We start from the raw sequence: 26,882 nt of genomic DNA, 5'->3' as shown, positions 1-26,882 counted from the left end.
CTGTGCCGGCCAGGCAGAAGTGGAGCGTCTCAAGATCCTTCCCAGATCCCAAGGCTGCTCCTCTCCCACCTGACCTTGCGCTCTCCAGAAGATGGCAGGCCCACCCCATCCTCATCCTCACTGGGTACATGAGGGTCAGTGACTGACCACACAGGTGGCCAGTGATAGGAGGCAGGCCTGAAACCTGGGTCTCCTTGTTCCCGGGCCAGGGGCCTGGACAGCCCAAAGGTTGCTTCAGACAGGAGAGTCCTTCACTCCCTTTGGATACTGCAGGATCTTGAGGGGGGCACCAGGCAGCCCTCCCTCCATGTGCCCATCAGCCTTTGTGAGGCTTCTCTGCAAGCCCCCTTCCCCCCAGGGTCCCTGTGCACCTTGGACATGAGCTTGTCTGCTGACCACTCTCAGAACCTTCAAGACTTCCCCTCCTCACTTCCAGCCACAATGAGGATCAAATGAGAAAAGAACTGCAATAAGCTGAGCAAGTGGTCTATCAGCATGAGCTATTACTTTCTTTGGTTATGAATGAAAAGCAAAGCACAGCCGTATCTGGGAAGTGGTCCTCGGATGGCCTTCCCAGACTGACCCAGAGGTCTCTTCTCCCGCCCCCTCCCTCACATCGTCCCTCTTCGATGTTCTGGATATCTGTCTTGGTCTTACCCCTTGCCCCACCTAAGGCTCCCCAACACCAGGGCCTGTCTTCTCTAGCCTCTTCTTTATTTGCCAAGGGCTAGTAAATGCTCCATCCAAAATGTGTTCACTAATCCCTCTCTCACAAAACTACCATAACTAGTTTCTCCTCCCATCTCTTGCTTGAGAATTTTGGCCAAGGAGTTTAGGCCAAGAGAAGTTAAAGTACCAGGTGATCAGAGCCAGTTAACTTTTGTCCCCCCACCCCAGTGTTGGGTTAGACTGCCTTCAAGTCCCCACTGACTGCCCTAAGGCAATGGGGTTAAGTGACTTGCCCGAGATCATACGGCTAAGTATTGTGTGTCTGAGGCTGGATTTGAACTCAGGTTCTCCTGACTCCAGGGGCGGTGCTTTATTCACCTAGTTGCCCCAACCTCTCTTCTTTAGACAATGGAAGAGTATCTTAAAAGAAAAAGAAAGGGAAGGGGACTCCCCTTAGAGTCAGCCCTTCTGTGAGTGGGGCAGGGAAGGTTCAGACTGAGTTTCAGATAGACCAGCCTTGGGTCTTCCTCTGATCTGAGACAAGAGATATCATCACTGTCATGGAAACTACTTCAAAGGCCCTTAGAAACCTGGTCTCCCCTACCACTCAAGTGTCTGGTCTCTGACATCACCAACAACCTCAAATGCCACATCCACTGGTCTTTCTGCCTCATTTCACCCACTGACCAGTCTTCCTCCTGGATTCTCTCCTTGTTGGACTTCTGGAGCTCTTGGTTCCCTTGCCATCAGACCCCTTCCTCTGCTTCCTTTACTACTACTCTCTTCTCTGCCTCAACCCCCCCCCCCCCCATCTCCTGGGACTCATCAGTCTCAGGGGCTTGGTCATGATTTCTATGCAGACACTTCCCTGATCAATTTATTTATCTTGAAGTCTAGCCCCGCCTTATTGTCTTATGGAAGTCCTACTGGCATCTTGAGTTCAACAGACCCAAAGTGGACTCAAACAGACCCTTTGGCACTGATGGTGCCATCGTTCTTCCTGCCACCCAACCTTGTAGTCACCCCTTCCCATTAGTGGCTTCCACTCTCTCCCCTCTCATTACTCTGGCACACAGCTCTGAGCACAGGCACCATATTGCTTCCAAGACAAGTCCCACTCTCCTGCTCATTCTCTTGGGTCTCCACCTGGCTGCAGCTGACCTTCACATCTGCCTTCATAGCACTGCCCTTGCTGGGGTCGGTTCCTAAGACACAACATTCCCTCTCTGACCTCCACACCTTTGAACTATTCCTGGAAAGCTCTTCTGGTTCTAGTCCCACTTCTTCAGCCCTGGTGCCAGTACTCACACTGGGGTCTTTCTGCCTCCCTCCCCAACCTCCCACTGCCAAAGGACTTGGCACATATTTTGTATTTACTTCTCTGCCTGAAGGTTGCTCTCTTCAGGTCGAGCTTTAACATGGTTTGGGGGCTCAGGGGAGCTGACGACAGAATTAGGCTTGGAGGAAGTAGCATCCAGGAACTTTATTTCAGAACACCAAAGTTACTTCTAGTAACAGCTGATCACTATTTAAAATTTCAACAGTTTATAAAACAGACATCACATATTTTAAACATTTTAACAAAAATATAGATGGAAATGACAATTGTGTTTGAGTGGACTCACAACAGGTACTAAATCAAAGCTTATTGAGACTTCCCCTGCCGCATGGTGTTTCTTTGTAAATTCTACTTAGGCTCTGGTCAGGGGTCCAGCCAGGCAGCTAACTATGCCTGCATTTCACATTCTGGTAGTGAGCCTAAAAGCACAATCCTTTGACAAGGAGACTTAAGGAAACACCGGCATGTGCCATAGGAAAGATGATAAAACCAAAGGGGGCAGAGGGTCAACGTTGGCCAGAACCGTCCAGCACACCCAACCTCATCCTTGAAAGAGCCTGCTCTTTAGATCTTGTCCATACAGCGGCTGGAATTCTGGATTTCTCTCAGATATGGAACGCCACTTGAAGGGACAAGACATGGAAGGCCGCTTTGGGAACACAAATGGAGAGCGTACAGCGAGTCGGAACAAGGAGACCACGGCCTGTTCTGAGGTTCACCCAAGTAAAAGGACCTCCAAAGACAGCAAGGTGGCCTCCCTGATGTGAAAACATCTGCTGGCACATGCAACTATTTGTGAACATGGTTCCATCTAGTGGGGGGGGGGCCCAAAGTCAGCTTCTCTTCATGATGACTCTGGATGTTACTTTTAAAACCATTAAGGCAGAAGAAGAAAATGCCCATCTAAAACTGCTTCTAAAAGGCTTCATTCCATTTACTCTTGGAGCTAGAAAATTAAGGCTGCTGTGATTTTTCTTCTTTACTCTGTAGGACTGAGATTGGCAATGTTATTGCTTGGGAATGCTAAACACACAAGTGTTTCCAGTGATCCTAGATCGTCAGCATCCACATTTCTGTCCACATTTCAGTCTGTTCTTTAAAGTGGGAAGTATCTCATTTTAGTTTTAAATGGGATCTGAGGAAACTTGGGAGCATATGAAGCCATTGGATCATCTGAGAAGACAAGGTGCTGGCTGAAGAGTTGACTCTTGTCTGGGAAGCCTGCTCACCTCTCACCTTAATATCTTGGGAATCCATTCGGGTATGTCCACTTACCTGTGTGGAGGAACTACAAACATGAATATGGGCATTCCAGTCTCCTGATCCAAAGGGGCTGGCCACCCACATGCACAGATTGACACCTTGGCTGCCATCGATGTCATGACGTCTTCCTTGACTTCACTAGCCTTCCTCACCCTGCCCGGGTCCTCAGTGTGGTCAGAGAGGAGTCCCCCCTCCCACTTTGGGGAGCTCTGCTACAACTGTTTTCTTACAATAATCCAAGACCTTTTCCAAGTCCTTATCACATTGCCTGAGCCAGTGCTCTCCAAGTGATCTTTGTAGGACCTGATCTGGACATCTTTGCGGTCTCAGCTGGCTTCCTGGGCATGTTCTCCAGTTCCTCTGATCAGTGACATTTCTAAGAGCTCATGATAAGACTGAAGATAATATTCCAGTATGACTCGACAGACAGTGGGACCATCACCCCCACCCATATTCTGTATACACACAATACTTCTCAAGGGAGACAAAAAGTGCAGGAACCTTCTGACACAGGGTGAACTCATGGCCACCACGACCCTGGTATTTTCTCCAAATAAACTCTTTATCCACATTTCTCCCATCTTGTCTTCCTTGGGTCCAGGCCAAAGCCAGAGCTGGGTAAGCTCTTTCAGAAGCTTGTCTTCCACTGTGTTGGCTATCTTCCCAAAGCTGAGTCCTTTATGGCACGGGACCAAGGACAGACAGATGTCGCTCTGGGGATACCAAGCCTTTGATGTCGATTCTGCGGGTGCAGTCCTCCACCTGCTTCCGAAGACCAAGCCAAGCCCATACATGTCTCCAGTTTTCTAAAAGGGCCAAGGCATGAGTGACTTCCAAATAATTTGTTGAAATCTAAACTCTTTCCCCCAAATATTCTGCAGGGCTATTACACTTCAGTTTTTTTTCTGAATATGCACAATGGCAGAATAAGATGGAGCTCATTTGATTTTGGTAGCAAAGCATGCTACATTGGGGAGAAAGAAGAGCAAATGAGGCAGGTATGTGGGCATCAGTCACACCACTGGGCTGGCCCAGGGTGAATGTATGGGCTGAGAAAATGAAGGTTTTGGTGTCTAAAGGGGCTGATCCTAGGGACGGCGTACGTGTGTCTGTCTCTGACAGGACAGAGCCAGGGCCAAGGGTCCCAGAAACTATCTTGACAGAAGATGGGCTTTCTCTTCCTAAGGCCCAGCCATCATGGCAACCAATTCATGTCTGTTTGCTGATTCTGCAACAAGGGTAAGGGGACTTTGAAAAGAGTGGGGTGACCTCTCTCTTGGGAGTGGCTGGAGTATTGGGTTGGGGAATCAAGACACACTTCTCTATGAGGAATACTCCATCAAACTGTAGCAGAGGAACCACTGCACCAAGAGTGGCCTCCACAGGCCTTACTTGTTCCTGGCCGCTTCTTCAGGCAGCCAGGAATCACTTCAAATGCATGGATAAAGACGACGGGCAGTCCTCCCGGACAGTCAGGTCAGGGCTGGGCAACAAATGGCTCTGCTGCTGCTGGTCCATCTCCAGATTACATAGCTGCATAAGATGACCCTGAGACCCCCATATGAAAATCATATTTTTCCTGTTTTTCCCAAACAAGTATAAGTTCCTTTTAATAAAAGGTTCCTCCTCACTTCCTGCCTTCATCTCCGATCTCAATGCAATTAAGCAGCACTGATGGCTCGCTCTGTGGCAGCCCCTCTCCCTCTCCCTCACCCTTCCCCCAGCCTGAGGGATGGTCAAGAGCAGAAGCATGGGTTAAGGGAAAAGAAGCTCACTTGGCTCATCCTGCTGGGAAGGAAGAGACAAGTGCAGCGAGATGGAGGCAGAACTCACTCCTTTTCCCTTGAGTAGCTACTGTGAGACCTAGGGGAGCTTGGCATGACCAAGGTCTCGAGATAGGAGGAGTTTGCCTTTGAACCCTGGCCTGGGGCCCCAGAGCCTCTGTGGGTCCTTCCCCGCAGAAGGGGACCAAAGCATCAGCTTCTCTTCACCCGTCTTCCCCCTTAAAGAAACATTTCTGGGAAATTATTTCAGGTTTGTATTTTAACGCACTTAAAAAACATTGTTGAATACTGTAGATCTTTCTCATCAAAAACCTGAATAAATCGCTCTTTGCTTTCCTAGGTCCTGACCCCGGCCCAGCCCAGGGCAGGTCTCGGCTCTCCAGAAGCCGCTGTTGCCGCTAGTAGATGAGGTCCCGGAGCTCCTGGTCGGTCAGCTCGTTCACATCCATGATCTTCTGGAGTTGCTCCATGTACCGCTGGCTGTCCTGCAGGAAATGTGGGACCCTCAAGTTCTCTGTGACAGCCAGTGTTTTCAAGCGCTCTACGTCCTCAAAGGACACCTGGGGGAGGAAGGGGGGAGGTGAGTTCTGTGGGGGAGCATGGTCACTTCTCCCCGGGGACCCTGTCTCTTGGACACTTGCCTCCCGGGAAGCCTTCCAGCCAGAGGCCATGGAGATGTGCTCCTCATGACTGGAAAGCATCTGCCCCTTGTGCCAGGAGCCCCTGGTCTTCTTGGCCCCTTCCACACTCTCTCTTTCCTTTCTCTCTCCTCCCTTCCCCTTTTCTGATTCCTGCTTCTCTCTGGGCATCTGTCTCTGAGAAAAGACAAGGGTCAACATAACCTTGTTTAGAAATTGTTTGTAGAATTATGGACCTAGACCGGTTGGGATCCCAGAGGGCACAGAGACAGGAAGGGAAATGCTCAAACTCCCCAAGCCCACAAAGCCAGGGCTGGCATCAGACCACTGCCAGTATGGCATTCTTTCCTGCTGAGGCCTAAGACTTGTCTTAGAAAGAGCTAAATCTCATTAGGTACAGCTGTGGCCCCAGTGGGTGCCAGCCTCTGCGGCTGGCTGGTGCCCTGTGGCCCTCCGTAGCCAACCAGCGCCCCGTGGCCCTGCTTTCTTAGGGCCTTGGGAAGTACTGCCTTAGATTTTCCCAGTTCACATTCTGGGCCTTTCTCTTTGCCTAAGAAGGACCCCTTTGGGGGAAGGGAGCTGGACATTGGTCTGTCCTGACCACAGCAGCCACAGAAGAGAGAGATTTTCAGCAGTTGGCATGGTGGCCGACCTCGTCCCCAGCTTTCCCGGGCTCTGGGGACTCTGTGGGTCTTTGGCTGCCTCAGTGTCTCCTGTTTTCTTGAGACTCCCAAGTTCTGGGGCTGACAGGAAATAGATACTCATGGATTTAGGAGGGTCAATTCTCAAGAATAGTAACAAGTGTTTGGTGTCCCTTTGTCACACCACAAAGTAGTTACATGGCACTGCCTGGAATGTTCCATGGTGTTGGCAAGAACTAGGGAGAAAAAGGGGCACCAGTCCAGTTCTCTGGCCATACACTTACAGATTCTTAGGAAATGCTGGGGTGACTAAGCCTGGAGCCAGCTGCAGGGGGTTCCCTGCAGGTAAATAGGGAGCAGTTTTCTGGATCCTGCTCTATCTCTCCCTTTCTCCTCGCCTCAGGAGCAGAGTGCTGTTTAATTTTAAACAGAATCAAATATTCTGGGGATCAGTGGATGAACCAGAAACAAGAGAACAGGTAAACTCCCTTGATCCCAGGTCTGCGGAGGTCAGTTGGAGGAGGTCAAGGGGAGGCCCTTTGCCTCAGCCTGAGGGCATCCAGTGAGGGGGTCCCTCTTGCCTCCCTGGCCTGGGATGGTCTTAATCTCAACAACAAGCCTGAATTTTCTCTGAAGCTCTCACACTGTTCCTGGTTCTCTCTTCTAGGTGGATCCTGCTTCCAGAGTCTAGGCCATCACAGCCTTGAAAACAGCCCCATTTTCCCCAAATCTTCTCTGCTGTGAGGTCCAGGCTCCATCCACATGAACCCGAGGCCCTTCTCCATCTGACTGTTGCTATTCAATCTCTGGCTGGATCCGTGCAGTTCTTCTCCATGCCATGGGTTACCTTGGTCCTCTTCTCTGCCCTCTCACAGCCACCACCTGGCTCCGGGTTGGATCTCCTTTAGCCAAACCGACTGGACTTTGCCCTCTCTGGGCCACCTCATTCAGACAAACTTGCCTGACCCTGATCAGTCATCCTGAAAACATGGCACTGGCGGATTTAAGGAACATGAGGGTGTCCCCAGTGAGAAGGGACCCTGGTTTCTAGCTTGCCAAGATCCTTTTGGATCCTGGCTGCCGGTGACTGGGAGCTCTCCAGTCACCTCAGCCTTTATCCAAGTCCTTGATACAGAACATGAAACCCCAAGGGGGTCAAGCACATGTTCTTGGGGAACCCCCAGGAGCCTCCTCCTGGCCTGACCTGAGGCCACTATTCGGGGCTGGTTTTTTAACCAGGTCCAAATCTCGCCAACAAGTTCATTGGCTCAGCCACAATAACAGAATGAAATGTGTGGCTAAAATCTTAGTAAACTGGACCTCCTGGACCTCCTGTAGTCCCAAGAGCCTGTGAAGGAGAGACAGGCTGGTCAGGACCCACCAGGCACACTCTCCTTCACCACCATGCCCAAGGTTGCCCTGATGTCACCTGGAAGCTGCTCCTGGAGGGCCCAGGAACAAAGTTCAACGGAGCCCCATCTGAACTGAACATGAAGCAGGGGTGCTCCTGCAACTGTCTCCTCAACCCCCCGGGGTCCTTCCATCCATCTTGGGACAGAAGTCCTCCCTGCTGTGGTCTCCTCCAACAACAGGCTCGACAGACACCTTTTCCTTTGCTCCTTTACAGTATTTCCTAGTGGGGCCATCCAATCCAATGCCATTGTCCAGGCCTCTCTCCCTGTCTGCTGACTCCTGCCCCACACCTAAAGATCTCCGCCCCGCCGTTGTCCCCGGGTCCAGTGGGCCTTGAGATCCTCCAGCCTCCCAGCTCCGCTCCCCCTCATCAGCCCATCCTTGTCACAGGTCAACAATGCTGAGCCATCATTTCTGCCTTTCCTAAACTGTCTTGGTCACCTGCTTCTCTCTTCCGACAAGGCTACCAACAAGGGCTGGGCTCCCTTCTCCCGCTGGCGCCAAAGCTCTGCTCTGAGTCTGCCAGCCCCAGGCAGCTCCAGGGGCCCACTCTGACCTCAAGCTCGACTTTCATGCCCCTCTTGCCTCTCCTCCTCCCTTGGCAGCTCCCACCTTCTCCAAGAAGCCCTTCCCAGGCCCTCTTCAGGTATTCATTCCAGCCATCCTGCCTGCCTCTCATCCATCCAAGGGTCTCTGCCAGCTGTCCTGGGAAGCGGGGCCTGTCCTTCTGCTCTGTCTCAGTCCAGGTTCCAGCCATGGGCCTGGATCAGTGTGGGTTGGCTTGACTCGACCCAAGCTGGGGGCTGGGCACCCTCTGGGGGTCTTGCTGCTTGCTGGGGATAATGCTAGTGAACAACAAAGAATAATAGCCAGCAGGGAGTGTCTAGAAGGTGAAGGCAGTGAAGCACTTTAGAGAGATGCAGGCTGGGAAGTTGATCATCTCCAAGAAACTGAGGCTGAGAGAGGCTGCCTGAGAGAGACCAGCCCAGGGTCCCAGAGCTTCCGGGGGTCCCAGCCACTGTGAAGTGTGGGAAACCAAGTGAGCCCTGCTTTTCCTCTGCATATTTCCTGGTCCAGATGTGGCCAAAGAGCGACCAGAACAATCACTCAGCAGAGGCCCTAAGGACCTGTCCTTTGTCTGCAAGGACGCAGGGCCAACTCCAACACTGCCTTGGTGGTGCTCTCAGATGCGTCTTCTGTGACCCGGCTCCTGGACCCAGACCCTGGAGAACTGAGTGTGAGCCTGAGCTTCCTACCCCCTCACCCCACCGGTGGAGACAGTCAGATCCTGGGATGCAGAACCCCCTCCCCATGACAAGGCTGACTGGACTGGTGCTGGCACCACCAGAGGCCCTCCCATAAAGGGGGTGCTTAATAAACACTTCTCCCCCAAAAGACCCCCTCACACTCCTCTTTTCCTGCCCCTGCCTGCCTCCTCTGTCCTGGCCTTCTCTGCAGAGCCTGCCCATCTCCTCAACGCTGCCTGCCATCTGTGCTGCCAAGGCCAGGGGACAGGGCACTGCTGGACCTGTCCTCTGCTCTGCTCCCCCTCCTCAGTCAATGTGCCCACCTCAGGGTCGCTAGCCCTGGTTCTCCCCATGGGCTCTCTTGCCACGGCCCCCCTGGCCCAGGGCCCTGCAGCAGTACCTGTGGGGAGGCATTACCTAGTTGTGAATCAAATTCAAGAGAAATGCCTCTTTTTTTTTTTTAAAAAAAATCAATTTTATTGATATTTTTGCTTAGGAAAATGGGCTTTTCTGTCTTCTGTTTCTTTCTTCACCTTATCAGTTATCAAGTCTGTTTGGTTTATCCCATGGACTTTCATTTTTCCCCCTGTGTTACTGTGCAAAAATGCAATTGGACAGAAATATAGCAGGCTGAAGCGACAGGAAGATAGCCCTGGACCAGCACAGGGCCTGCGCCACCAAGCTGAGGGTCCTTACCTTGCCCAAGGTGGTCAGCAAGTGGAAGTCAATGGACTCTCTGTATCTCAAGATTTGGAGAATGCCATCCAAGTAGACTTGGTCCTTATTGAAACAACCTGATGGAATCAAAGGAAGACACAGCTTTGTCAGATGCTGCACTCACAGGTGGTGGCACTAGGACATGCGCATTGCTTCCTCCAGATCTTCCCATTGGTGAAATTCACCCGGACTAGACAGAGGCCCTTTCTTAAAAGGACTTTTCTTCAGAAAACAAACCTTGACCTTGTCTCCCTTGCACTAAAGCAGTCTGCCTAGTTAAGTAAGCGCATCCATGGGCCAGGTGTGAGTGGTCCTGTCCATCCATGTTCTGTGGCTGACCCTCACCCAGCCTTCTCCAGGCCTGAAGACCCTGCCTTGGCCCAGACTGATGTGCCAGTTCAGAGGAAGGCCCCAGGGAAGCCCCTTCTACCCAACTCTTGCTCCTTCCTCTTCCAGGATTAGGGACAGCTCCCCTTTTCTTCTTTGTCGGGTAGTCAGTAAGTGATTATTAAGCATCCACTATGGGCCCCACACTGTGCTAAGTCTGACCCAGAGGAGCTCACACCATGGACAAACAAGCTCCATCAGGGGGAAGGTGCTAGCATGAAGGGGGTCAGGAAAGTCACCCTGCAGAATGTGGGACTTGAAGGAAGTCAGGGAACTGGGGAGAGGGAGCAGAGAGTCTAGGGGGCTGGAAGGTCTGAGAAGGCTGCAGAGTGGACTATGGGGGATGGGGCTTGGAACCCCACACAGGATTTTGTGAAGTTTATTGGGGAGGAGTAATGCTATCTGTGATAAGCGATGGCCTGGAGTCTTGGGGCAGGGAGGTTGGTAGTTGGCTGCTCTTGGGAGCCAAGTCACAAAATCAGCCCCAGGGTCCACCATCTTCTTTGGCTCATTCCCCAGCCCATGCTGAAGCAGCTCGAGCCATCCCCACCACCCTCTCCATGGCTCCACAGCCACCTACGGAAGCTCTAGTTTCCAGACTCCTTCCCCTTCAACCAAAGTCAGTGTGGGGTGACTTGCACCCCCTCCTCAGGCAGACAGCAGACGCAAAGTGATTCTTCAGGCCAGGTTTTTAACCTTGCCCTTGTGCATTCTGGGGACTTCGCCCAGACAATCCCAATCCCAGTGAAATATCATTATCAAAATATGGGGAGTCCCCAGTCACAGATCCCTGAACACATGACAGGATTTAATAGAAGAAATGGGAGGAAAGCGATTCTTACCTGGCTGGGAAGTGTCTGTCCATCCCCTCTTGGCTCGTACACAGTAATCCCACCGAGTGTTGGGGTCCTTGACAAACTTTCCCACATCCTGGAAGAGCTTGCTGAAGGACATCTGACTGGCCTGGTAGACCGTGTAGTAGAGAAGGGCAGCCCGCCACAGAAGGGGGTCTTTGCGGAAGAGGACGCTGTGGATACTTGCCAACCCTTCTTCTGTGGGGTTATTGGGCCGAAGGCCGTATTTCTTACGGCCAGTCCAATTGCTCCAAGGCTGTTGAAGATTGTTAATCCCGCGAAAGTAGTGCGTGCCTACAAAAAAGCCCAGGAGAAAGGGGATCTAAGTCCAAGGAACCCCTTTCTCTTACCCATTAAAGCAGAAGAGATGCTATGTAGCTTCAAAAACCCAAGTCCTGACTTCACGTCTCCAGTCTCTTTTGGTTACAGATAGACCCAACTTAGAAAAGCTCACATTGTGCGCAAGATGACATGCCACAAAGTCCAGTACATTTCCAAAAGGAAGACCCACAGAACTGGGTGCTGATCTAACTTGGACTGCCTCATTTTCCCCCATAGGTTGTAAGGGAACTGCCTAGTCAGGAATCTGCCTTGAACTCCTCTGAAATGGGTTTATAAGAGGCTACCTTCAAGTCTGCGGGAACAGAAGGATGCGTGAGACAGTCTGGGGAAGAGGCAGCCGGCTACAAAAGGGTGTTGTCAAAAAGAAGCCACTTCCTGATCCAAAAGGAAAGGGCTGCATTTACCTATTTCATGCCTCAGCATCCCCTCCAGCCAGTGCTCACGGGCAGTGGAGACATTGATGGTCAGGGTTGGACAACCGTTGACCACCGTCATGGATGCTCGGGACAGCAGATCTTCAGTGAGATGAACCACAATCTTGTGAACAAAGAGGAAACAGAAGGTGGGCTGGGTCCTTTAATGGAAATCCTCCTCCCAAGGGGCACCCAGATCAATACTGTTTCTTCCTCACTTCAAAGATCCAAGAAACTAGAAAACAAGGCACACAAAGCTGAAGAGGTGAGACCCCTTCCTGATGAGAACCTCGGACTCCCTGGGGTGGCTCAGGACCCTCGGCCTCTCACCACAAGCTTGAGATGTGGGCTAGGGCAGAAGCACATTCCCTGGCTTCGTCTCTTGTGCTCTTCCCACATCATACTTGGTTTTAAGGGGATTTCCAAAATGGCAGAAAGCATCTCCAGCCCTACTGACCATCAAAGCTAAAGCAAACCCTTCACACAAAGCTGAGGGTCTCTACAACATGGAGTCACCAGAACAAACAGGATCGGTGGGGATTTCTCTAAGATAACTGGTTTTCACTGTAAACATTTCATAATCCTGAAGTCTGTTCAATTCCCTAATTCAGACTTGTGCCCACACGGTTACCAAAATGGCCAAAGGATTGGGGGAAAAAAGCAGAGGGGAAATCAGGTTAAGAATACTGTGCCCACGTAGACAGCACCCAACTCTCCTTGACTTATTTAAAGGAGAATTGAGGGCTCCTTTACTATTGAACTTGAAGACCTGGTGAAGATTAGGAAGGTGAGACTTCCATGTTGTGCTCTTTTCTTTTCTCCAAATGTATTATTGCTTTTTTGCAAGGCAATGTAATTAAGTGACTTGCCCCAAATCATCACAGCGGTAATTTTTAAGAGTCAGAGGCTGGATCTGAACTCAGGTCCTCCTGATTCACTGGGCCACCTAGCTGCTCCTGTATTATTATTTTTTAAACATTCTTGTAAAAATTGTTTTTGAATTCCAAATTCTCTCCTCCCCTCTACTTTCTCTCCCGTGCATTGAGAAGAAAGTGAGCTGATCACCATTATACATGTGAAATCATTTAGCCAAGTTGCCAACAAAGGAAAAGCTAGAAAAATAAAAAGTAAAAAAGTATACTTCAATTTGTACTGAGAATTTGTCAGTTCTCTCTCTCATCGAGGCCTTTGGAATTGTCTTGAATATGTAAGCTGCTCTATGAGCAATTGCCATGGTTGGTAAACCACCATATTAGGTAGGGTAAGTGGTGGAGATGGGTGGTGGGACTTACCTCCCCAAGGCAACCTTCCTTGGTCATATACTTCCTTACGTGACTCCAGATGCGAGTCTTAGACAATAAGCAGCCTCCAGTAGACTGTTCAAAATTTTCATAACTTCCATATCTCTGTAATGTTCTTTCCATGATATTGACAGACTGCAAAAAGCACAAATACAGTGAAAATAAACGGATCTAAGAATGACTTAGGAACGATGCCTTTGTGTAGTAACTGACTGTTATCCTTCCTTGGCAATGACCACAAATACTTGTTGGTTTGGATGCTAGTTTATTGATTTAAAACTGGATCACTGAATTCCTCTGGCTTTCAACTGGTAGAAGTCACCTTAAGACATGCACTAGGACCTTTCCTCTAGGGGGGGGGTGGTTACTTTGCACCTTAGAAGCCGAATACTTTGCAGATTAGAATATTAGAAGATTGATTTGGTAGAAGTAATCTAAAGCTAGAGAAGCTAGTGAGGAGGCACTCCTTCTAAGGTCACTATGGGATTGGTGGAGAAGGAGCAATGGAATGGGGGCCTCCTGACTGACTCCTACATGAAGATGAAGATGACCTTAGTTTTTTTTAGAGGAAGTAAAAGCAAAATAGTTCACTAATCTTCAATGTAATGCTCACTTTCATTTTTGGGGCAGGTCTGGATGACCAAGGAACTTATTGTCCAACATTCATATTCTTTCCCCTCCTCTATCACGACTCATTTGTGCTACTACTGCCCACAAGGTCTCAGTTTCTCCTCCTGTAAAATGGAGAAGGGTTGACTTTAAAGGCCTTGCCATCCTGGGGTGCTCTGCTGGAACCAGGCAGTTCACCAGACCTCCCAGAGTTCCCCCAGCGGGGATCTACCACAGGGGAAGGATAGAAGCCCCTAGCTTCTCCATCTCTTCACCCATGTTCAGGTTGAAGGGTCAAAGAGATACAAAGAAAACAGCCATTCACCTTAGAGCAGGCCATTCATACCCCAAGAAGCTGAGAGTGCTGGGCATGGGGGTGGAGATGAGACACAGACAGTCATACAATCCAGGCTCAGAGGAGCTGAGAAGTCTGAGGGGGAAAGCTGGTGTCCCCTGCCAGAGCTCGCCTCCCATCATCTCTGCATAGAAGGGAGAGTACCATGGAATTTTGGCTTCTCGGCCCTGTGGCATTCTCAGAACACTAGTGGGGTTAGCAAGGCCTTTTCTGACAGTAGAGCACCATCAATCTCTCTTCTGAAGGACCTGCCTGGACACGTGAGCCTCAGACAGCCTAATCATAGGCCACAGGAGATTGCCACCATTGACCTGCCTCTACCAAGGCTGAGGGGGCAGCTATCCTGGGGTCTAGAGGAAGGCCCTAAGTCCTCTGGATAGAAGATCTTTGAAGTTGAATGTCCAGGACACGAGGGGCAGACTTCTCATGAGATGAGGTCAGAGAGTCGCCCTCTGTCCTACCCTAGGGGGCACCCACAGGGATCCATTAGAGTTTGCTAATCTACTTCTCAGTAGGTCATTAGACGGAAGTCTTAAGAGATACTCCCCATCCCCATCCTGGCCTTCTGGTCCCCACTCAGAGTGAACCCCAGCCACTACTCCAGTAGCACTGACCAGTAGGTCAGAAGACCCAAGTGCAGATACAGCTCCACACTGACCATCATTGGTAAGGTCTTGCATTCAAAGAGGCTCAGTGCCTGTCCTCAGACAGTTTACCTTCTAAGGGGTAGGGTGGGGGGAGGCTCATCAGGTTGGATACCCTAAAGCCATAACCTGCTGGGCTGAAGGAAAGTGAAAACCCATTTTTAAAAGGTTAAGAAATAGGGTCTTTTCACGATCACTTTATTTTTGTCATCTTGAGCTCTTTGAACTCAAGACTACACCTCCTCTATTGAGGTGATGCGCACCTACAGGCAGCAGATGCCCTCTGATGCTCCCTCTGCCCCAGCCCAGAAAGTGGAGGGGGGCAGTGGGGCTGATTAGGGGAAGAGACACCTTCTCCCGACATCTGGGGCCCCACAACCTCTGGGGAGACATTTCTGAACAAAAGAGAGCATGGTGTTGAGGTCACCTTGTTCATAAAGGCTTCTTGCCAGGCTGCCCACTACAAACCCTCTCCCCTCAGCCTGTGGACCAGCTCGCCAACATGCCCCAAGGGATACCCTCCTCCCTTTTGCCTCAGGTCAGCTGAGTGGTGGACGTGAAGATAGATTGAGCTTCAAGAAGACAAAGGTCTTGGTTCCTCCAGGAGGCGGTGAGGGGCAGAGCGCTAGACTTTGCCTCTGTCACTTCTTAGCGGGGCAAGCCTGGACTCCTCTAAGCCTCAGCTTCATCATCCATTAAATGGGGAAACGAGTGGGCTCAGGAAGGTCTGAGTTTAAATCTAGCCTCAGATACTTCCTAACTATATGACCCTGGGCAAGTCACTCAACCCTGTGGCCTTGGTTTCCTCATTTGTGAAATGAGCTGAGCAAGCAATGGCCAACCACTGCAATATCTCTGCCCAGAAAACCCAAATGAGGTCTGGAAACACTGGGCATGAGTAAACTACAACCTCCCCGAAGTTCCTGGGGGATTGGGTTGTTGTGAGAGGAGAATGGGAACATATCTTAAGATCCCATTCACACGCCAGCTACTATGGGGATGAGAAGGATGTTTAGAGAGAACTGGCAGCTGCTCGCCCTCCTGGGTAAACACTCAGCCTTCCTGGCAGCCTCCTGGCTAGGGAGATACCAGAGGGGGGGCTTCCACAGGACCCTGAGACCCGCACTTGCTGAGAAGAAGGAGGCTGAACACCACCGGGTTGGAAACATGCCTTGTGGGACTCTCTTAAGCCTGGGAAGCTGTGGGGGGGGGGGGGGAGAAGTCCCCTCCTTTTGAAATCCTAATGCCCACTTTTGACAAAACAAGCTGGAGAGTCAGTCACAACCATGCTAACTGTGATCCAACACCCTGGGGCTGCCGCAGTGCCATACCTGCTTCAGGAAGCGGTCGGATGCGTGGCCGTGCTTGGCCAGTACAGTGGGCACAGTCGGGTTGGCATATTCAAACTGAGGGTCATAGGCGAATTCTGCCTTGAAGAATTTGGTCTTCTCCCTCTCCAAGTTGGTGGGCTTGATGGCGGTCAGGATGCAGAGCTTCTTGGAGGGGTCGTCTCCCTTCTCAAAATTCTTGGGCACAGTGGCAGGCTGCTTGGGCTTGGCCAGTGTGGAGAAGCAGTGCCGTTTGGCCTTGCTCTTGGTCTTGGGGTTCAGGCCACAGCCGGTGACACCAAAGTTCCCAGAGAACTTGAGGTTGCTGGAGAGCGGGTTGTTGACAAAGATGGAAGGCTGCTTGTTGAGGTAGCACCAGCTGCTGTTGCTCAGGGGCAGGGGGCCCTTGATCTTGTGGTGATGCTGCTCTTTGGTGTGAGGGGAGTTGGAGTTGGGAGACCCGCTGGACTTTCGGTGGTGACGGTGGGCCGGGGACAGCGGCTTTGGGGACTGGTTCTTCTTCTCCTCTTTAGTCTGGAGCAGGACATTGTAGCTACTGGTTCCAGTCGTGAAAATGTCTTTGAGGACTCCGGGGGACAAGTGGGAAATGTTGTTCTCACAGTCAATGATCAGTTTCTCTGTGGGGCTCAGAAGGGTCTTGTTGGCAAATTCTTCCTCAGGCCAGTGAAGCTTTTCTGCAAAACACAAGAGGACAAGAGATAACGTGGGCAGGAGCCTGGGGAAGGTGCATGTCTGTGATTTCACAGGGATTGTGGAGATCAAAAGACAGAGCGAGGGGAGCAACGCCTCAAGACAAGGCCCGGTGCCAACAGAAAGCACTTCAAGCTCTTTGAGCACCACACTGGCTGGCCCGGGTTATTTCAGGAAAAAGCGCTGTCACAAATTCATATATCTAAGCACATTCTAATGGCCCAAGAGACAACACAGGGATCGACCGAATTCTCCTCAACTACAGCTAGGTCAATGAAAGAGCATGATGAGAAACTGAAAAAACCCCAAGGAAATTTCAGAGAAGACAATTCTGATCATTCATTCTAATCGACAGTGCCACCTGCGTCACTGAATGTGGAGCATGGCAAAACCACCATGCCGCTGAGAATCGGCTACCCCGGCAGGAGCACCCCCTACCCCGGCAGGAATGCCTCCCTCCTGTTTGCTTTCCTGAGGAGACGCAGCCTGCGATCCACACCACCTCCACTGCTCCTGAGGGGGTGCTGGGCAAAGATGGAAAAATGCTGGCTGGGGCACTGGGAAGACCTGCTTCTGAGTCTGGTCCCAGGTGCCCATTCACTGGTGCCCCTGGACAAGTCACTTCACCTCTGCCTCAGTTTCCTCCTCTGTAAAACAGCGCCTCCCTCCAGGGTTGCTGTGAGGATCCAATGAAAGAACATCTGATATTAAACTGCTTTGCAAATCATAGAGGGTCACACAAAGGCAAGCTGGTATTCTCATTAATCCCACTCCTAAGTGGTCTGTGATCAAGTGCACAGCACATGGGAGCCTTCCCTCAATGAGCTTCAACTCAAGTTGGGGGGAGGGCAATGATTCAGTGGGTCATCAGCAAGAATTCATCTGGGGCTTCTCATGTGTGAGGCACAGTGTCAAGGAGTTGGGCATCTGAGGGGAGGCAGCAACAGAGACATTCTCATGTAAAGAACTAGACACACAGCCTTCAGGCAGAGTAGATGAGAGGGTCAGCAGCTGGGAACAGGGAGAAACAAGGCACTAGCAGCTGGGGGGAAGAGAGAGAATGTGCCAGCAGCTGGGGGCGGGGGCAAAGAGAGAAAGGCACCAGCATATGGGGGGACAGAGAAAGGGAGGTACCAGCAGCTTGGGGAGACAGAGAGAGAAGGTACAAGCAGCTAAGGTGGGGGGTGGGGAAGAGGAAGGAACCAGCAGTTTGCAGTGGGGAAAGAGAGAAAGTGCCAGCTGTGGGGCTCACAGAATCTGGGGAGCTGCATGAGATCTCAGTCACGAGTGACCCAAAGACTACCATGTCCCACAGGGATCCCCACTCAAACACAGCCAACAAGTGGCCTCTACTTGAAGACCCCCCAAGAGGGAGAAGTCATTGGTCTGGAGCTAGCCCCCTGCAATGGTTACCACTCTGTCCTGAGCCAGGGCTTACCAGCTCTTTGCAGCTCCTGTCCACCGGTCCTCTGAGGCCCCACAGAGCCATCTGCTCCCTTCCCTGAGCAGCAGCCCTTCAAATACTTGAATGCAGCCATCCTATCCCCTGTGTGGGTGCTCTTTTCCAAGCCTCACATCCGTAGTACCTTCCAACAATCTTCCTGGGACATGACCTGAAAGCCCTTCGTCATGCTGGCTGCCCTCTTCTGGATACTCTCCAGCTTATCAAACCCTGGGGCTCAGAGCTGGACCCAAGTCTCCAAGTGAGACCTGAGCAGGCAGAGCCCAGAGGGCTCTCACCAAATGACTCTTGGACACTGGGCCTCTCACTGAATGAGCTCCCCTTGCCAACTCCCTTGGGGCTTAGAGACTAGTAGCACTATCCCGTCTACCTTACCTTATACCAAAGGATACCCTGATTTAATTTTTTTTTGGTACCCTAAGACAAGATTTCCCACGTCTTTATGGAGTTGTATCTTACTGGACTGTACCAGTCTACCAAGAACAAATTCCTTCTTATGTTGATCCTTTTTCCATGATTACAATGTTTAGTAGTAGCAGAACCTTGGGCCTCCCCACTGGACACTTCTTGCCTGGTGGCATCAAACCCTACATGACAACTCTTTGCATCCAGCATCATGAGAAGTTGTAAATATCTTACAAAAGTTCCCTTCTCATACAAATTCTGATAAAAAATATAGGTCTGGCATGGGCTGTTCTTGGTGTAGCCGTGTTGGTTCTGTGATCCACATATTTAACAATCATCTTTCCAATGACTGATATGAGAAGATTCCCAGAAATTGAAGTCAAGCAGACTGGCTTACAGTTGGCTAACTGAATTCTTCCCTTTTCCCAAACCTGGACCAACATCTGCCCTTCTCCAAGCTTGGGATGGGGGTGGGGGGCTCTCCCGGGGTCCCAGGATCTTTCGAATATCACTGTCGGTGGCTCAGGAGATCTCATCTAGGTCTGGCGACCTGAACTTGCCAAGTGCAGCCATGGGCTCTCTTACTGTCTCAGATATCAGCTCGCTTTTGTTCCATTGTTTCCAGTACGAAGGTCATTCTCCTTGACAGAGAAAACCAAGCAGCTCTGGCTTCTCTCTTCTGTCCATTATCATCAGCCCATCCATCCCCTGTAATATAAGGCAGTAACAGACCAAGGGTCCAAATGAATGGCACAAAGTAGGTATTGTGGAGGAATAGGGAGGATGGCAGTGAGCAGTGACTTCCCAGAAGCTGAGGGAGGTCTTTCTTTGTGTCCGGAAGAAGAGGAAGGGTTGGGAGAGGTGAGGTATCAAGTCTAAGGCACCCCAGGGGAAGGGAACAGCACTCACCAAGCCAGGGGAGGAGCATGACCTGGCTACGTCAGAGCTAAGTCAGCCATCAGGTTTGACCAAAACAAGCCCTGTCGATATTGGAGAGCCACCGAAGGTTTAGGGGAAGGAAAGTGGTGAAAAAGCTGAGTGTCCTGATGGGATGTTGGAAAACTGGGATCCTAGTGTTTTTTTTCAGGGAGGTTCTGAACTGGTCCAACCATTCTGAACAATCTGGAATTGTGCTAAGGGTTATAAAACCACATATACCCTTTGACCCCACAATAGCTCTCCTAGGTCTGTATCCCAAAAAGATCAAAGAAAATATTTATAAGCAGCTCTTTTTGTGGTGGCAAAGAAATGGAAGCTGAGGGGGATACATCCACTGGGGAATGACTGAACAAGTCATTACCACGATGTTGTAGAAATGGGGATGGGGTTGGTTTTAGACCTCTATGAACAAATACAAAGTGAAGAGAAGCAGGAGAACCATGGCATGATATAAAATGCTGTCAACCTTCAGATAGAAAACGGGCAGACTCAGAGGCCAGTTGATGGAATGACCCTGCACCATTCATTTTTAAGTGACTTTTAAAAAAACAGTATTTTATTTTTTTCAACTATGTGTAAAGGCAATTTTCAACCTTGGTTTTTTAAAAAAGATTCAGAGGCCAAGAAGGATGAGGATGGAGAAAAGGCTCCTGGATTTGACCATCATGAGATTCTGTTTAACTTCAGTGATGAGGTCCAGAGTCAGAAGCTAGCAGGGAGGGTAAGGCAGAAAGGGGGGGGGGGATTTTCTTTTTAAGGAGTTTAACCACAAAAGGAGGAGAGGTATAAGAAAATCACTTAACTCTGAAGACTAGAGAAGACAAGAGCCTGCTTATAGGCAACAGGGAGGGAGACCATCGACAGATTAGAGAGGGGGCAGGTTTATAGGAGGGCTGATCTGTGGGAAAGGCTGGGAGGGGAAAGGATCAGAGGGAGAGCATAAGCAGAGGCCATCCTTAAAGAGAAGAAGGGTCACCTTGCGGGGAGATGTCTGAGTGGGGGATGGAGAAGAGGAAATGAGACCCATAACTAGATCTTTCTCTGGACTGCCAGAACAGTTGGATTAAGAACTGGTTGGCTCATATTAGGGTCATGGGCAAGATCTTTGAATCATCTCTGCTATCCTTTCTGACTCTGCTCTTCTTCCCAGGAGACTTGGTGGCTACAAAATCCAGAACACCAGAATCCTAGAAGACCCCAAATTCTAGGCCACCCAAATGACAGGTAGAATCAGTCTGAGGAAGTGGGCATTGAGGCAAAGAAAAGGAGAGATTCCCTTGTCATCTTTCCATTTCCTACTTTGTGCTCCTAGGCAATAGCATTCACTTCAAAGGGCTTTTCTTTGCCTCAAACGGTCCTTTGTCAGCTCATGTGTTGGAGAAATGCTAAGGATGCTCCTTTGCCTTGACGCAGCTGTGGCGGGAACACTGGAGAAAACCGCATGGATGCAAGGGTCTGGAGGATTTCACCTGGTGCTCTCCTTTGCCACTCTTGGTAAGCAGGACACTTTAAATTTGCCTTTTGGTTGAGGTATGACCTCCCCAGATGATACCGTGAGTCTACAGAGAAAGAAGCTCTGAGGCTTCAGCAGGCCCTGCCCGGGCATCAGCTTTAGGACCACCAAGCCTCCTTATTTGGGAGGTGGGGAAGCTGAGGATCAAGACTGGACTTGTCCAGTCCCTGGGGCAGGAGGCAGCAGAGGAGGGGTCAGAAGCCAAGAACTAAAATGAGGTTCTGCTGCAGCCCTGGATCCTAGGAGGGCCTTGCCCAAGCCAGGAAAGGCACAACAGGCCACGTCTGCCAGGCGAAGATACAAGAAAGCACATGCTTGGAGTTTTTAACCACAAAAGTGCAGATCTCAGCCAGGACGGCAGGAGTCCTCCCACAAAGGGTCTCCACAGACCTGGGGACACACAGGAGGATGCCAGAGAAGTCAGATCCAGTACAGATGACTCTCTCCCACAACACTAGACAGAAAACCTGGACAAACAAGGCAGCCCACTGCTGGTGCTGCAGCCCTCCTCACTCTGTGATACACATGGTCTCCTCAACGTCTTCTCAGTGACAAACAAAAGTCCACAAAGGCAGAACAGCCCAGGACCAGTCCTGGCCATGGATGACGAGAAGCCCATCCTGTGAAACACCAGAAGAAAATCCTCTGGGATAATTATCATTTTCCTTCAGTCCTAGGCGACTTTGGCCCAAAGGCCCCCAAAGGACGACATGCGAGTCCGAAGATGCAGAAGCATAAAAGGATGAGGCTTGTGGACAACTCAGAGGCTTTTCTTCCAAGGACCATGAACTGAACTGAATTCAGAAAGAGAGCTGCCAGCACCAAGAATTATCAACCAATCAGCCAACAAGAATTTCTTAAACATGTATGTACAAATGAGATACACACACACACACACACACACACACTCCTCTCTCTCATCCACCTATATGGAAAGCATTAGTGAGCTTAAAGACATTGATTAGGTGACTTAAAACGATGACCAGATAGAAGGCAAAAACTAACTTTTGAAAATGCATGTAAACGAAGCAGAGGAGACTTTCTTCACTTTTCCAAAAAGCTTGATTCATCGATTTCCTCCTCACTGCAAAAACCCCTAGGACATAAAGCTCTTTCTTCCCATTTCTTTCCTGAAAAGCATCCTTCCGGTTCAAGAACCCCCTACAGAACAGGGCTTTTCATATCCTGCTCAATTCAGGAACACAAGTTAGTGAAAGACTTGTAACCACATCAGAAACTTATTTCACTGTTTGTGCCCACAAAAGACCTTGGGAGAGTATACTTGTGCTGCCTCAAATCCAGTCCTTAGGCCAACTGCAACTAGACTTGTGGCATTTCAAGGGATAATTTTTTTTTAACAATGCATCTGGAGCACTGGAAAAGGACTGTCTGGATTCCTGGGTTCTCTTCCCAGCTCTGTCAATGATCCTCTGTGTAACATCAGACTATTCACGAAAGCTGACCACTCAAAGGACAGAAGGAGCTCTTATGACCAATCTCTTAGAAGAGGATTTCACAGATGAGAATTAAGTTTCCATCACCCTGCCATCCCCAGCTGAAAGGGATCCAGAACACCAGTGATCTGAATGAATTAGACAATAAGCGCTTGTGAAACCTGAGGGCTTAGGAACTGGTTTGGACCAAAAAGAATGAGGTTGTTTGAAAGAAAATCCCAGAACATTACAAGCTAAACAAAAGCCTTCATTCTACAAGATTTTTTTTTCACTTCAAACTCAAATCAGCAATGGCAGCAATTTTTTTTTCTTCAGGGGAGCAAGGTGGCATGATGGAGAGAGTGCCAGTTAGAGTCAGAAAGACTCATCTTTGTGAATCTGACCTCAGGTTAGCTACATGGCCCTGGGCAAATCACTTGACCCTGTTTGCCTCAGTTTCCTCATCTGTAAAATGATCGGGAGAAGGAAATGGCAACCCCCTACAGTATCTCTGCCAAGGAAGCCTCAAATGGGATCAGGGAGAACTAGAGGCAACTGAACAACAACAATGATCTTGTTTTTCAACCATATAATACGCTATTTAGACACTTTCTAATAGAATCATAATATTCATTTTGAACAGGACTCATGGCTCATCTCGGTGTAGCCTTAAAGTAAGGAAGAGATAGGAAAGATGCATCTAAAATTATCCCATAGGTAAGAAACACAAACTGCACCATTTCATCAATAGGAACACCACTGCTATAAATGGAGAGAATGAAGAGCAAGGGCACAGAAATTTTGTGAAGAAATAAAGCCGTGAGTCCAAAGGTTCATCGGGAAGGCTGGGGAGGGTGGTGGGTGGCAGTAGCAGGTAAAACAATGCCAAATGTACCAGTACTGAAGAGGCACCTCAATGGAAAGGGAGAAATAGGAGGTAAAGACAGCCACTCGTGTTGGAAGCAGGCAAGGGAGAAGGAGCTAATCTGGGAGACTGGAGTACAAGGACACCAGAACTAACCCATGAGGACAGAAAAATGAAAGCGCCACCTGTGCAGGAACCAGCGGGCTTTGGGAAGAGGTCTCCTAGGCAGGGGCACCTGGGTCAGCCTAGCAACAAACTCAGTTTCCATTGAGAGCCAGTTGAGAGAATGGGCTTGAGATCAAGAATGAGGTTTGGAGATAAAGGATTATTCCAAATCAAAAGAGGCCTGAAGTGAAGCAAATAAAATGGATCTTTGGAACCAAAGCCACTCCTCCATAGAGGCCTCCATAATTCTGTCTAAAGTCTGGCCTCTTTTGACACAATTCAATACACACGTTTGTTTCACTTGCCTATTGTTGTTGGTTCTGAGGGATTGTTTTTTTGGGGGGTAGGTAGTGAGATTGGCACAAATAAAAAGACCCAATGGAAGAAACTATACATGAAACAATTTAAAACAGAAGGAAGCCCAGAGAGTGACAGACAAGGAGGCCAGAGCAGGAATGAGCCTGGCAAATCTGACATGTGATTGGCAAGTTTGGGCAGCACCCCCTTTAACTGTCCTTTGCACATGAAAATGTTCATGTTTGTTGATTGCCAAGTTTGCAACTAAAGATATTATTAAAATATCCTGCCCTATTTTGGGGGAGGGGGCAAGTCTGGGTGCTGTGAGAGTCTTTTGGCCTTCTGGATGTGGTTTCCCTCGTCTATCAGCGAGGTGCTACAGTGATCCATGACAACACCGTGATGGTGATTTTTTTGGTGACAACTGTGTGACAACACGGTTACAGCTACCCTGACTCAATGGTCTGATCGTCAGCATGGCACATTGGCAGTTTTTGGTGACAGATAAGTGATTTCACCCTGTTTGCCTCAGTTGCCTCATGTGTAAAATGAGCTGGAGAAGGAAATGGAAAGTAAGAAAGCCCAAAGAGGCCACAGAGTCAGACCGGAGATGATGAATGGAGGGAAGGCACAGGAGAGAAGAAGGGCAGGAGAAGGCTTCCTAGAGCAGGTGGGACTCTTGCTGGGACTTCCGAGGAAGCCAGGGAGGTTGCTAGAGCAGAAAAGAGAGTTTTCCAGGTGTGGAGGAGCACCAGAGAAAAGGAGGGCCTTCTTGTTGGAACAGCCGGGAGGCCACAGGGAGCCACTGGAGGCCACAGAACTGCCCTTTGGGAAGCTCACACTGGATCGTTTCTCCACTTGAGTGGACAATGGACCAGAGGGCCAGGAAGACCCCCAGCGGCTGCCGTGGTAATGGAGGGGGAGGGGAGGGAGGGTCGCTGAGACGTTACAAAGGTGGAGAGGGCACTTCTTAGGTGCAGCTTGGCTAAGGGCAGGTGAGAGACATCAAGGCATGCAGGTGACGGCCAGGCTGCGCGCCCACCGGGCGGCAGGAGGTGGGAAACAACGGGAGACGGAGGGCGGGGGTTTGAGGGAGAAAGAGAACGAGGTCTCTTCTGGTAAAGAAAATAGCCAAATGGTCCTGCTCGGGCTGCCAAACCCGAGCTCACAAGCACAAGCGGCTGTGTCCGGCGGGCGCCCCCGGGCCAGCTTCTGCAGGACCGTCCGCGGACGGGCCCCCTCCACTGCCCCGCCTCACCGGCCGCAGCTGCGAGCCCCCGGGGGCCGGAGGGTGCGGGGTGGGCCTGACTCCCGGGCGCTGCCCCCCGCCCCTCGGGACCCCCCCCCCGGGGCTCGATGGGTGTCTGGCCCCCCGTCGGCAGGGGCCCGCCGGGACGGGCGCTGGGGGCCCGGCCGTTCTCGGACCGACAGCGGGAGGGCTCGGGGGGCCCCGGCCCGGCCGGCCCGCGGACTCACCCGTGACCCGGATCCCCTCCAGCATCCTGGGCCGGGGCCGGCGGCGGCCCTTGGCGGGGTGCGCGCGGCGCGGGCCGGCGGCGGCCGGGGCGGCGGCGTGGCGGGCCGGCCCGGGGCCGGCGGCGGGGGCCCGGCGGGGCAGGGCGGCCGAGGCGGCGGCGGCGGCGGCGGCGGCGGAGCGCGGGCCGCGCCGGCCTCGGGGGGCCGCCCGCAGCCTGGGGCCTCGGCGGGACCTCAGCGCTCCGGCGGCGGGCGCGGCGGGCAGGGGGGCGGCGCCGCGGGGGGCGCGGGGCGCGGGGGGCGCGGGGCGCGGGCGGCGGCGGGCGCGGGGCGCGGGCGGCGGTCAGCGCCGCCGTGTGCATGGGGGCCTCGGCGGGGGGCCGGGCCGGGGCGGGGCGGCCTCCGGGGCGCTGTCCGAGGGCCGGCGGCCGGGTCCCAGCCGGCGGCAGTGACGTGCGCCGCTCCGCGTTGCCTGGCAACCGCGCCGGAGCCCCGCCCCCGCCCGAGCCCCGCCCCGCCGCCCCGGGCCGCCGGACGGCGCGTCCCGGCAGGCGCCGCGCGCCCACGTGCGGCCGGCGGGAGCGGCCAATCCCCGCGTAGAGCTCGTCCCTGCGCCCGCCCCCCCCCCCCCCGCGGCGGCTGGGGGCGGGCCCGGCCGGGCGGCTGAATGGGCTGGGGGAGGGGCGCCCGGAGCCGGCCCCGGAGCCCCGGAGCCGAGGCCAGGGGGTCCCCCGCCGAAGCCGTGCCCGAGGCGCCATCCGAACCCAGGGCCTCCGCACTCCGGCGCTGGTGCCGTCTCCGCGGCGCCGCCTAGCGGAGCCGGGGCCGGGCCGGGGCCGGGGGCGGAGCAGGGGCGGAGCAGGGGCCGAGCCGGGGCTGGGACCAGGACCTGGGGCCAGGGGCGGAGCACGGGCCGAGCCGGGGCTGGGGGCCGGGGGCGGAGCACGGGCCGAGCCGGGGCCGGGGGCCGGGGCCGGGGGCCGGGGCCGGGGCCGGGGGCGGAGCACGGGCCGAGCCGGGGCCGAGGGCCGGGGCCGGGGGCCGGGGCCGGGGCCGGGGGCGGAGCAGGGGCCGAGCCGGGGCCGGGGGCAGGGGCCGGGGGCCGGGGCCGGGGCCGGGGGCGGAGCACGGGCCGAGCCGGGGCCGGGGGCAGGGGCCGGGGGCGGGGGCGGAGCACGGGCCGAGCCGGGGCCGGGGGCAGGAGCCGGGGCCGGGCCCGGGGGGCCGGGGCCGAGGCCGAGCCGTTCCGCCTTGGACTGCCCCGACTTGCTCCGAGACGCCGCCGGCGGGAGGCCCCGGGGCTCTGCCGGCCTCGCAGCGAGGCAGAAAGGCCGCTCCGCCGCCGCTGGAGCCCGCAGAGCCGCACGGAGGGGTGTGGGCTCGGCTCTCCTGCCGGGCCAGCGGGGTGCCCCGGGCACCGCCCCCGTGTGGCCATGGCACTGCCCCTCCTCCTCCGCAGCTCCAGGGCCCTTCCCGGGGAGTCCTCTCCACCTGTCAGACGTCGGGGTTCCCTGAGGAGACCCCCGTTTTGCAGAGCGAAGGCCCAGCGGACCCCAAGAACGCCTCCCCGCTCCTCGGCTTCGGACTGGCCGGACCGGGACCCGCTAGGAATCGGACTGGATACTTTGTAGCCTCTCATTGTCACGGCCCCGCTCCCCCACCCCGCCTGGGG

The 26,882-nt window shown here is 52.6% G+C and overlaps 1 protein-coding gene across 1 annotated transcript; it reads right to left on the bottom strand.

The window, feature by feature from the left end:
• Positions 1-2,148: 2,148 nt before the first annotated feature.
• MATCAP2 (microtubule associated tyrosine carboxypeptidase 2) lies at positions 2,149-25,291 on the bottom strand. Its single transcript, XM_074199249.1, has 7 exons — positions 25,211-25,291; positions 15,948-16,639; positions 13,000-13,143; positions 11,699-11,831; positions 10,941-11,246; positions 9,691-9,788; positions 2,149-5,615 (listed from the first exon to the last, which is right to left on the bottom strand). The coding sequence occupies exons 1-7, from the start codon at positions 25,233-25,235 to the stop codon at positions 5,454-5,456; spliced, it is 1,560 nt and encodes a 519-aa protein (XP_074055350.1). The 5' UTR covers positions 25,236-25,291; the 3' UTR covers positions 2,149-5,453.
• Positions 25,292-26,882: the final 1,591 nt, after the last annotated feature.

Source organism: Macrotis lagotis, chromosome 8, assembly GCF_037893015.1.
Source record: "Macrotis lagotis isolate mMagLag1 chromosome 8, bilby.v1.9.chrom.fasta, whole genome shotgun sequence".
Classification (NCBI taxonomy): Eukaryota; Metazoa; Chordata; class Mammalia; order Peramelemorphia; family Peramelidae; genus Macrotis; species Macrotis lagotis.
The sequence above is the reverse complement of the archived record's forward strand: the minus strand, read 5'-3'. Positions and strand labels throughout refer to the sequence as shown.